This window comes from Lemur catta, chromosome 15 (genome assembly GCF_020740605.2).
Source record: "Lemur catta isolate mLemCat1 chromosome 15, mLemCat1.pri, whole genome shotgun sequence".
Taxonomy (NCBI): domain Eukaryota; kingdom Metazoa; phylum Chordata; class Mammalia; order Primates; family Lemuridae; genus Lemur; species Lemur catta.
In genome coordinates, this window is record NC_059142.1 from 46,335,168 (window position 1) to 46,348,144 (window position 12,977).

The window sequence follows — 12,977 nt, forward strand, 5'->3', positions numbered from 1 at the left end:
TTGTATATATATATTATATTTTCTTTATCCATTTATTCACTGATGGGCACTTAGATTAATTCCATATTTTGGCTATTGTGAATAACGCTGCAGTGAATGTAGGAGTATCTCTTTGACATACTGATTTTTTTTTTTTTTGAGACAGAGTCTTGCTCTGTTCCCCGGGCTAGAGTGAGTGCCGTGGCATCAGCCTAGCTCACAGCAACCTCAAACTCCTGGGCTTAAGCGATCCTTCTGCCTCAGCCTCCCAAGTAGCTGGACTACAGGCATGCGCCACCATGCCCGGCTAATTTTTTTCTATATATATTTTTAGTTGGCCAGATAATTTCTTTCTATTTTTAGTAGAGACAGGGTCTCGCTCTTGCTTAGGCTGGTCTCGAATTCCTGACCTCGAGCGATCCACCTGCCTCGGCCTCCCAGAGTGCTAGGATTACAGGTGTGAGCCACCGCGCCCGGCTGACATACTGATTTTATTTCCTTTGGATCTATACCCGGTAGTGAGAATGCTGAATCATATGGTCATTCTATTTTAAAACTTTCTGAGGAACTTTCATACTGTTTCCCATACTAGCTGTATTAATTTACATTACCGCCAACATTGTGCAAGTGTTCCCATTTCTCCACATCCTCTCCAACACTTGTTATTTTTTGTCTTTTCAATAATAGTCATTCTAACAGGTGTGAGGTACTATCCCAATATGATTTTAATTAGCATTTCCCTGATGATTAGTAATGTTGAGCATTTTTTCATATACCTATTGGTCATTTGTATGTCTTCTTGAGAAATGTCTATTCAGATCCTTTGCCCATTTTTAATTGGGTTATTTTTTTAGTCATATTGAATCATTTGAGTTCCTTATAATGTATATTAACCCCTTATTAGATATATGGTTTGCAAATATATTGTCCCATTCTGTAGGTTGTCTGTTTATTGATTCTTTCCTTTGCTATGCAGAAACTCTTAAATTTGAAGTAATCCCATTTGTCTATTTTTCTTTTGTTGACTATTCTTTTGGGTTCACATCCAATAAATCATTTCCCAGACCAACATCATGGAGCTTTTCCCCTATGTTCTCTTCTAATTTTACAGTTTCAGGTGTTACATGTAAGTCTTTAATTTGTTTTGAGTTAATTTTTGTATGTGGCATGAGAGAAAGGTCTAATTTCTTTCTTCTTCATGTGGATGTCCAGTTTTCCTAGCATCATTTATTGAAGAGACTGTCCTTTCCTCATTGAGTGTTCTTGTCATTGGCCTGGCTCTGGGTTGGACCCAAAGCTTAGGCTGCTGGGGTTAGCCCAGCACTAGGGCAAGTTTGGATCCTAGGGCTGCTGGGATTGGCATGGCTGTGGGTGGGACCTGGGGACCAAAGCTCCTGGGCAAGTTTGGAGCCTGGGGTTGTGAGATCCCACCTTGCACAAGGATGGGCCTGTAGGCTCACTCTTGGGGTACTGGCTTGGAGTCTGGGGTCATGGGGGGTCTGCCTGATGCTGAGTTTTACTGGGACGGCACAGTGATGGGGTTTGAGGCAAAGTTCAGTGCTCATTTTTCTAACCTTCCCCCAAGTGAAGGGTATCTCTCTTCATGCCCATGCTGCCTGGAGCTAGGGGAGGGCTGTTACGGATAATGTAAAACTACCCTCTTCAGTGCGTTTTTTTGAAATTTCTGGGCTGTGCACAGGTGCTATAATGTTTCACTTGGTTTCCTTAGCTCTTGTGAAGGTATTTTTGTGTGTGGATAGTTGCTCAAATTGATTTTTCTGCAGGGAGACAAGTGCTTGGAAGTCCTAGTTGCCTTCTTGCTGACATCAGTCTCAGGGTTTTGTTTCTTGCACAATTGTGATGTTTAAGAACTGTTGAAATAAAAACAAATTACATTTTAAAAAGCCTTTGGGGGTAATACTTCTTATAATCAAACATGCCTTCTTTTAAGCTCTTGTTTTGAATTTCTTTCTTTTCTTTTTTATAATTATCATGAATTATTTTTAAAATTATTCCAAGTCATTCCCAACTGTTTTTTTTTTAATTTATTTTGTGTTACTTCTTCCTATTGAGGCTGCTTACATAAAATAATTATAAGAATTGAAAGGAAATAGTGGCTTAAACATTTTTTTTTGTCTTTCATGAAATAATATCTTTACTTTTTATGATGACAACTTGGGGCAGGAGTAAACATCCCAATGCTACCCACATATGTTTGGAAAGAAGAAAGAAAAAAACATTTAAAGCTATCATGTATTGCATCAGAGATTCATTTTTAAATGTGTGTGGCTTTATTTTTTTCCACATGCTTATTTTTTGTTTTTCTTTTTGGCATATTATAAAAATATTTGTGGCATCATTGAGAAGTTTATATGTAAACATTAACTTATTCCATCTTAAAATATATCCACTGTATATTTTTCTAAAATAACTCTTTGTGCAATTACATAGTCATTTCTGACTTGTTTTGATGAGTTTAAAAATTTTTTCAGAGACAGGGCCTTGCTGTGTTGCTCAGGCTGGAGTGTAGTGGTTGATCATAGCTCATTGCAGCCTTGAACTCCTGGGCTGGAGTCATCCTCCCACCTCAGCCTCCCAAGGAGCTGGGATTATAGGCATAAGCCACCACATCTGGCTCTTGATGAAAATTTTTTTATCATATTTTTTCTCCATCATAAAATATTTAAAAGTATATGCTAAGTTGTCCCAATGTGAGAACTTAGTTTCCTCTTTTAAAGTAGCATGTCTGATTTTAAAATAATTTATGTGCATTTTTATTGAAGAATTTTGAAAAATAGAGACATGTAAAGAAGGAAATAAAATCACCTATAGATAGAAATTGCCTTTTTGTGAAATAAAATAGAAAACTTCCTTTGAATTTTACCTATGTCTACATTGAATGTTCTCACCTCTTGCATAAAAATGGGTGTTGCTTCTTTCTTACATGTGTTGCCAATTAGACTTTTTTTCTGTGAGTCTGCTAGTTAAATGTAGAATTTAATTAAATACAAAATAAAGAAATCCACAGTTATTGACATAATAAATGGGAGAACAGGTATTGTTAAACATTTCATATGAAATATAGCATTCAGATACACATAATGTCACAAAATTTAATAAATAATTATATGAAGGAATACCATTGTAACCACCACCCAGGCAAGGATTTGATCATTGTTAATATCCCAGAAGCCTGCTGTCTGACCCTTTGCAATCTCTTCCATCTTCCCTAAAAGTAATTACTATCCTGATTTTTCTGATGATAATTTCCACCTATTTGCTTTTAAATTGATTTTAGCACTAATATCAGCATCTTTAAAAATGAAAATATTTTTATTTTACCAGATTTGGAACTTAATATAAACAGAACTAAACTTCATAAATTCTTTTGTGTCTTGTTTCTTTTGCTCAGTCATATGTTGGAGACATTCATCCATGTTGTGCCATATAGCTATAGTAGGTTGTTTGCAGCTTTCTATTAATTTGCCACAACTTCTTGCCATTTTGTTGATAAATCTATTCTAATTTTTGGATTTTTCAAACTGGAATTCTATGACCAATCTTATACATATATTCTGATACACATGTGCAAGAGTTTCTCTAGGGTAATGTTTCACAAAATGTGGTCCACGAATCCTGGGCTCTCTGAGACTCTTTCATGAGGTCACAATTGTTTTTGTAGTAATATTTAAATGTCATGTTTTTTATTGTGTTGACATTTGCACTGATGGTGCAAAAGCAATGCTGGGTAAAACTTTGTCTATTATTTAAATAGTCAGTTGTCTTTTGAGGAAAATATGCAAAGATAAAAATGGTCTTTTATGCTGTTCCACTTATTTACTATTTCTGGTACTCCTAATTCTTTTGCTTCTAAGTTTTCATCTGGTATAATTCCTTTCATCCTTAAGAACATCTTTTAGTATTTCTTTTAGTGCAGTGCTAATGGTGATAACTTATGTTTTCTTTTATCTGAATTTTTTTTTTTTCCTTTCAGCGCTTCTACAATGTTATTCCTTTGTCCTCTGGTCTCCATTGTTTCTGATGGTGAGCAAGCAGTTATTCTTATCATTGTTCCCTGAATATAATATCTCTTTCTCTCTGGCTGCTTTTAAGATTTTCTCTTTACCTTTGGTTTTCAGCAGTTTAACTGTGATGTTCCCAGGTGTTATTTTCTTTGTATTTATCCTGCATAGAGTTCTTTAAACACCTGTTCTCTAAGTCAATATTTTTTATTTTTTTCCTCAAACTTGGGAAATTTTTGGCCATTATTTCTTTAAAAATTTTTCTGACCTGTTCTTACTCTCTTCGGTGGTACTCCAACTACATGTATATTAGACTCTTTGGTTTTGTCCCACAGGCTCCTAAAGTGCTGTTTATTTTTTATCAGTTCTTCATTATGTTTTTTATCTAAGGTTTTTGGATTAGAGAATTTCTACTGGTCTGTCATCAAATTTATGGACACTTTCTTGTGCTATCTCAAATCTTCTGTTAAGCTCATCTAGTGAATTTTTATTTCTTTCAATTATTGTAATTTTCAGTTGTGGAATTTTCATTTGTTTCATTTTTATAATTTGTGTTTTTCTTCTGAGATTCCCTATCTGTTCTGTCATTAAAATTATATTTCCCTTAATTTTTTGAATATATTTTCATTTAGTTCTTTGAAGCTATTTATATTAACTGCTCTAAACTCATGTGATGAATAGGGTCACCTTGGAGCTTATTAACTCCTTTTATTTATTTATTTTGCTTTTGCCTATGGATAAAATTCTTTTCTTTCTTTTTCTGGTGCATATTTATTAATTTCTTTGTAAAGGACATTGTGGATGATACATTGTAGAGACTATGGATTCAGTTATTTTCCTCCACAGAATATTTATTTTTGTTTGTTTATTTGTTTGTTCTTGTAGTCTGTTCAATTATTAGTCACCTTTAAATTATGTAGACATGGTTTTACATTTTGTTAAGGCAAATCTGTGGAGAGCTAAAGATATTACCAAACCCTTCCAACATGGAGGGACCCAACCTACAAACTGTTTTCTGAGGCTTGCTTTGAGTCCTTGTTAGATAGGACAAGGACTGCCTTAGAGGAGGCTTGAGTTGTGGCCTTTATATTGTTTTATCTGGATGCCCAGGTGTTTGCAAGTTGTTAAGAAGGTATCTCCACTCTGGTTGGGGAGGGTCTTTGGTGTCTCCCAGCACTGTTTAATCTGTAGAATCTGTTATATTTTCTACCCTGTACTAGCAATGCTTTGTTATTCATCAAATGCATGCACATCCCAGCCCACCAGCCCATGGTCAAGGACTCGCAGAGGATTTTGCTGGGCAGCTCATCTCTTTCAAGTGCCCTATACTTAAGATTCCAGCTTCTTTAACTGCTCTGAACTCTGACCTCTGCCTTCTCAGATCAGCAGGCCTGCGGTGCCACACTTGGATTGCAGTTGTTGTACGCAGGCAGAGAGGTGGAGCTATTGAGGGGCTCAATTTATGAGGATCGTAGGATCACACTGCCTGTTGTCCAATACCTGAGAAAGGTTACCTCATATATATTTTCCCATTTTATGGTTGTTAACAGTGGGAGGTTAGTCTGGTACTAGTTGCTTCATTGTAGCCTACGTTAGATTTCCAGGCTTCTTAAATTTGAAATTGATAGGGTATATTCTGATCCTATGAAAAGAAAACCTGAATGTTGTTTGGAGTCAGGGTTACTGGAGGTGAAACAAATTAGAAGTGTCATATTTAGTCTTTCCATTTCAGTCTTTTGTGTTAAATTAAGTAATACTGTTTACTATCTTTTACATATACGTATATGTGCATATAGATGCAACATATATATATATGTATATTTATATCTATATCTGAATCTTATATCCTTGCATTGTTTTTATATACTATACTGGTAAGATCGTTTCTATATTCTAATCTTGATGATTTGTCATACATCATGCTCTAGAGCTGTGGTCCCCAACCCCTGGGACACGGACTAGTGCTGGTCCATGGCATATTAGGAGCTGGGCTGCACAGCAGCAGGTGAGTTGTGGGCAAAGAGCGAGCCAGCAAAGCTTCATTTGTCTTTGCTGCCGCTCCCCATCGCTTGCATCACTGCATAAGCTCTGCCTCCTTTCAGATCAGCTGCTGCATTAGATTCTCATAGGAGCACGAACCCTACCATAAATTGCACATGCAAGGGATCTAGGTTGCTCGTTCCTTGTGAGAATCTAATGCCTGATGATCTGAGGTGGAGCTGAGGTGGTGATGCTAGCACTGGGGAGTGGTTGCAAATATAAATTATCTTTAGCAGAGAGGTTTGACAGCACAATAAATGTAATGTGCTTGAATCATCCCGAAACCATCTCCCCTCAATCCCCCTGGTCTGTGGAAAAATTGTCTTTCATGAAACTTGTCCCTGGTGCCAGAAAGGTTGGGGACCACTGCCCTAGAGTACAGGGCAGAAATATAGAGCTATTCTATGTCAAGGTAAGAGTTTCCAGAGAAGAGATACTCTTTTTTTTTTTTTTTTTTAAAGATGGCCATGGAGAAAGTTTCTTTTTAATATTACCTTTATAATAACTTGGCATTCACAATTTTAACCAAGTTATTAAACCTTACATTGGAAATATTAGGACAAACCAATCTCCTTGTAATATGATGTAATGAAAAAGATACAATATCACTTTACTGTCATTCTTGCCAAAATCTCATAAATATAATCAGGAGGAAAACATCAGATAAATTCAATAACTGGCTATATTCTTCAAAAATGTCAAGTTCGTAAAACATAAAGCCTAGTCCAGATTAAAGGAGATATCGTTGATATAAGAACTAAAGGCAATGCATGATTCTGAATTGGATCCTGGATTGGGAAAAAAATAGCTGCAAATGGCATTATTGACTATAAACGTACATTAGGTAATGTTATTGTGTTTATATTTCCTGAATTTGATAACTGTGCTGTGTTTATGAAAGACTGTCCTTATTCTAAGGAAATATACACTGAAGTTTTTAAGGATAAAGAGGCATGATGTTTTTAACTTACAAATGATTCAAAAAATAATATGCATATCTCTTTATCTTCAAATATGTATATATGTAGATATAGATAGAAAATGATAAAGCACATGGGTTAAAATGTAAACCATTGATGAATCTGGGTAAAGGGTATGTGGGAGTTTCTTGAGCTATCACTGCAACTTTTTAAAAAGTTTAATGTTATACCAAAGTAAAAAATTATAACCAGAAAAATAGAATTACAATAAATCTCTTTGGTTACAAGAACAGAGATCTATCAAGCTACCTAAAATAAAAAGGGACATTGAATTCCAGTAATCCTGTTGCCATCAAGATCATTGGAGCCAGAGGTTGCTTACTTTATGTTTGTGCAATGTGGTTTCTAATCTTTGCTGTGTTGTGTATTTACTTTGCTTTTTTCTATATACTGGATTTACCTGCTTTCTCTTGGTTGTAGTACTTTAGAACTTGGATTTGTTACCCAAAGTAGATAACTTGCTGTCTTAGCTCAGATTCTTAAGAGAGAGAACCTGAATGATTATTTGCTACCTAGTGGATTGCTTAAGTATGTGTTTATTCCTAATTTTGTCAATAAAGATTAAGATGGGGCAGGTGAGAAGTGGTGGGTTGAGATGTGGTAGCACACTTACATGGTATCTAGGGCTGACTCTCAGAAGCTGAGAGTATGGCAAGTTAGAAGGTATTATGGAAAAAGCTGGCAACGAATCAATATCCTCTGTACCTGGCCAGCTTTGTCATACTGCTTTTGGGTTTAATTCACTTTTTATAGACCCCAAAAATGCTTCTGCTAAGGATATTCACATGGACTTAGATTACTCAGCCCCCTTTCTGCATAAATAAGAAAGAAATATCATATGATTTAGAGGCAAGAGAGTGGAAATATTTGGAATTTTTTCCTTTTGCATAGTAAATGGATAACTATCTCTTCCACCATTCAAAAAGTTTAAAAGTGGTGAATCTGTATTAACTTTTGTTTGTAAAATTTTAAAACTTCATTTTGATATGATGATTTGATCATACATGTTTATCTTGTTAAATTTGTATTTATTATTTATTTTGTATTTGAAACAGTAATTGAAAATTTAGAATGTATTTCAGAAATTTTCAAGAAAATATTTTGATGGTACATTTCTAATATTTTAAAAGAAAATTTTCCTGAAGGATGTAGACTAATATTTTTACATATTAATACTTACATTCTGCCGCATATTGTACTGAGTATGGTCACTTAAATTATTTTATTGAATACAATTTTTACAATCTATTGAGGTAAAGATATCCTCCTTAATTAGCAGAAGAGGAAATAGAGTGTGAAAGCGGTGACTTGCCTGAAATCACAACAGTTAATATGCGCTGGGATTAGAATTAGAGTTAGAAATGAGGTCTGTTAGACTTCAATGTACGTATTCTCTTGAATTATAAGGAATCAGGTGACCAAATACTTTCACATTTGAGATAACCAGTGTTATATTGCTCATCTTGAAACCTGCCACTACTGTTCTTTTAATTCTATTATTAACAAGCATTAGTTACATTTTTGCTGGCTTTGCTCAGAACACTATTGCATGTGGCATTAATTTGGGGAGGATAGATATTGAGGTCTCTGACTCTGGGAGAAAACTGGAAAACTGTTGAGAGAGATGTGCATTTATCAATAATTTGACATTTCTGTGGCTGTTCATTCTCAAATTGTCAAACTTAAATATGTAAATTATGAGTATTATTAAGTGAGTCTGTAGGTGTGAAAAAAGAAAAAATTAAAAGATTGGAAGAGACTTACTGAAATGAAAAATAACAAAGGCTAAAATACTGTGTAGATTTAAATGTAAAAGCAAAATACTGCTTTGAAATGCCTTTTTTGCGGGGGAGAAGGTAGAGGGAGGTAGAGGATAACTGATGAATATATACTTAGTGCTGTCAGTTTTGCCAGGTGAATTTTATTTTAAAGACTTAATTAGTTTGAAAGTAATTGAAAGAATGTAATCAACATATTGGTATTTTTGTGTGATTTCTAGAACCCATGGCTTCAGGGTAAAAGTGGAAAATGATAATTTTTTATATAGGGAGTTACTTTAATTTAATTGTGTATTTTTTGCCAAAGGTAAAAGTAAATTAATAACACCTTTAAAATATTTTTCTTGAAGTTGGACATGAAAACAAAAATGATAGAAGCTAAATTTCATGAAGACAGGCTTAAACTACAGCAGAAACATGATGCTGATGTTCAGAAGGTAGGATATATGTTGCTTGTTCTTTTATTTACATTGAATTTTTAAAATATTCTGGGTCTTGTGATGATTCTTACATTTACCCATCTATCTACCCATCCCTCTATCCACTTATTTATGTACTTTATGACAGTCTATACTAAATGGAATTTGTTAAAGTGATATCCCAGCAAAAATTAATCTTTAAACTTCATTTGCTAAACGCAAATGTTTATGTAAAATCTTCTATTTATATTACATTTTAGTTCTTCAACTGTGCTTTAACACTGGCCTTCATTGATCTGCATTCTGTTGTTATCTTTCAAAAAGTTGAAATAATACATCAACTGTAAATATTAGAATTTGTTTTATCCTAATATTTTTCAGTTTTCTAATAATTAAAATTTCCTTTTTAATTACTTAATTTAAAAAGGAACTCTTGGACTTAGTTCTGTTTGGTACAGACTACATGCATTATAATAGCATTGACAATAAAGGCCTCTTTTTTTAAGCAGCTCATTGGGATTTATGCTCTCAATCTTTCCATCTATAATTTTAAATAAAATTTATTTTTCTTCTCAACTGGCATACTAAAAACCATCAATTTATAGTTAATCTACATGGAATTTGAGTTGATACTATATTTTAGTAATTAAAAATTTAGGTGATAATCATGTATACCTGTTTTTTTTAATAACAAAGACTGATTCAAATAGAAACCTTGTATTTACTGTTTCAAAACTAAGCCTATGGTTCTGCTTCCCAAAACTGAGTGACAGAGACAGAGGTAGGCAGTGGAAGCTACAGCATCTTGTATCCAAGCTTTCTTAAAAGCTTAAACTATATTAACATTTAGTTAGGTGCTTATTTGGCTCATCTTCTTTCAAAGCAACCAGGAGGAAACCACTGATTGGTTATTAAAAAGAGAAAAAATATTGAATCTTTTTTTCTCTTCTCTTCTCCCCTATTCAAATGTTAAAGACAAATAATATTTTTTGCTTTTATTATAATTTTACTTTAATTGTTTAGATAACATTAATAGTTGTCTGTAATAATTATGTTAGAGAATCAGTAATATAATTTCAATATAACATGGACCAATGGGATAGAATCTCTTGATGTATAAGATATTGATGTATAAGATAAAGGAATAGAAAAATATATTTGGAAAAATCATGGTGATAGAGTCTGAAATAGACCTCTTTTTATGTCTGTTACAAAGATTTATTCTAAGAAAAATATTCAATAATATAATTCTTTTCAAGAATATCTCTTTTAAAATAAATTCTATGTGAAAAAAGAAAGCAACGCAACTAGTTTGAGGTGCCAGGTAAAATATAAATAAAATCCTGACCTTATACCAGATTTGGAAAGTATATTCATCAATTTGTTGCTTGTATTATATTTTCTAAGTGTCAGGAATTAGGGAGGGATAAAATTTAGAGTGTTTTATTTATTAGCATACATTCTTTTCCTTTTTTGCTTCTTCTTGGACATTAGGGTCAAACTTGCTCCTTTCCTTATGGGATTAAAACAAGGAAAGGTAAAGTAAATGCTGGTAGTAAAAACACTAAGAAAAAGTTGGTTAGACATTGGTGAGTAACTTTCTTATTAGCTGACTTTGGATGTATAGGAAATATACCCCAACCATAAGAAAAGTGGATATTCTTACTCCTACTTCAATTTGCTATTCTTTTTCCCCCTTGATCTGCATTTTCTCCTGCTTGCTAACTTTGCTACATGTTGGTTATTTTTGTAGTTTTTTATTTTTTTGGTGTAGATATATTTTGAAGTATAAAAGCATTATTAAATTTTCGTAAATGATTATATTGGAAACTTCTGACACAATATAACTTAACAATGTAAATTTTCATGCAATTTTTGACACATTTTTTAGCTGATTTTTCTGATTTACAGTAGCAGAGCCTAGATGGAAAAGAAGTCTATCTCATGGCATCTTCTCATGTATCTGGAAATTCTTGTTATTGTGCACTAAAATGATAGAAGAGCACTTGTGGGAGGATTCAGGGATATGCTGAATTGAAAGATGTTCTATTCCAATGCAATGGGATGACTTGACTATCCCAACATGTCAAGTTTCTGATGGCTTCTCTCTGCCATTTTATGACAGTTTAATTTCTGAATTATTTTTGAGAATCACCTAATTTATTATTTATACTGTCCTTAAAATTGATATATGAAAATCCCAAAGAGATAACATATTTGTTTTAGGTAATTGTTCTAGTATATTTAATAATTTTCTCAGTGGACTATAATAAAATTTTTATAATTTTTTTGGAAACCGTTTATGAGATTAGCTGCGATAGACTTGCAAAAAAATTGTGCTCATTAAAAAACCCATGTGTTCAATACTTAAAACAATATACTGAAACATTTTAAATTTATTTGCAGATTTTAGAAAGAAAGAATAATGAAATAGAAGAACTCAAAATTTTATACAAAAAGAAACAAAATGAAACTGAAGAAACTATTAGGAAACTTGAAAAGAAAGGTGATGTGTTGTTACATAAATCTTTTAATAACATTTTCTTTTTAGTTTAGTGATTATAGAAAATAAAATTTTATTTTGGAACTTTCATATTATGAGGTGAAAATGTTTATTCATGTGGGCTTCTACCGATGGGTAAATTTATGTAGGCTTCCATATGACTGGGGAAAAACAGTATGTGTGTGTGTGTGTGTGTGTGTGTGTGTGTGTGTGTGTGTGTGTGTGTGTGTGATGGCAACACTGATGGGGTGCTAGTGGTGGTTGGTTTGGTTAAGGAGTTGGAAAGGCATGTTGCTGTCGTTCCCTCTTAACTCTCTCTTCTCATTGGAGTACAGCTGCCATACATCAGTTGAAGGAAGTTACAGAATTAGGACTTACTGGCTTTCATGAGAAATTGAAGGAAATTATTCTTCTTCATCTAGTAAAATTCATTACGTTAAGTATCTACTTTACTCCTTACAGTATTTACTAGTATTGTGATTGACAGAAAAAACTTATAAAGTAGTATCCATTTACACTTTCATTAAGAAGTAAAAGAAAGCATATAATAAAGTATTAAATTGACTATAATTATGGGTCAAACATCTAAATCAACAGGTGGTCATGAGAGAGAATGTTGAAAATATCTTTTGGAGCAAAGAATTTTTGTAAGATTTTTAAAAGTTTTTAAAGATTTGATTAGTTGGAGAGATGAGTTCCAGGTACTGAGATAGGAATGCTGAAATTGGTAAGTTGTAGGAAGGATGCTGCGAAATATTTAGCTAGAGTGGATACCCTATACATTAAGAGATAGATTTAAAAATATTAAAGTAGTTGACTTGGGGCTAGATTAAGCATGACCTTGAGTTTCAGATTTAGAAGTTTGATCTTTATCCTGTAGATACTGGGGAGCTAGAGAAGATTTTTGAGATGTGAGTTTTAGCACCCATGTTTTGGGAGGAGTGAGTCACCTGGTAATAATGGTGGGTGTGTTGAACCAGGGTGAGGCCAATTCCTGGTCTGCTACAGTGGTCAGAGGCAGACAGTAGTGAAGAAAACATTCCACTCATTAGAAAACAGGCTCTAATCCCAGCTCTGCTATTCAATGTCTGGTATATGACATCAGGAAATCTCTGGGCCTTAGTTAACTCATTATAAAATGGTGAGGTAGGAATAAATAATGTATAAAGGCCCTTCCAAGTCAAAGATGTTATGCTTCTGTGCTTCTGTAATTTTGCATGTTAAGGTGATAAGGACCCAGAATGTCTGAATGATGG

General features: G+C 33.6%; 1 protein-coding gene across 5 annotated transcripts in view; it reads left to right on the plus strand.

Annotated features, from left to right (window-relative positions):
• Nucleotides 1-12,977, plus strand: part of CEP112 (centrosomal protein 112) — a 359,225-nt gene that overhangs the window by 46,225 nt on the left and 300,023 nt on the right. For 4 of the 5 annotated variants that reach the window (XM_045526957.1, XM_045526956.1, XM_045526955.1 and 1 more), the window contains 2 exons: nt 9,150-9,236; nt 11,625-11,724. The exons of the other annotated variant lie outside the window; for it this stretch is intronic. In XM_045526957.1, coding sequence (XP_045382913.1) covers nt 9,150-9,236; nt 11,625-11,724 — 187 coding nt within the window. The remainder of the gene's footprint in view (nt 1-9,149; nt 9,237-11,624; nt 11,725-12,977) is intronic. 5 annotated transcript variants of the gene reach the window in all.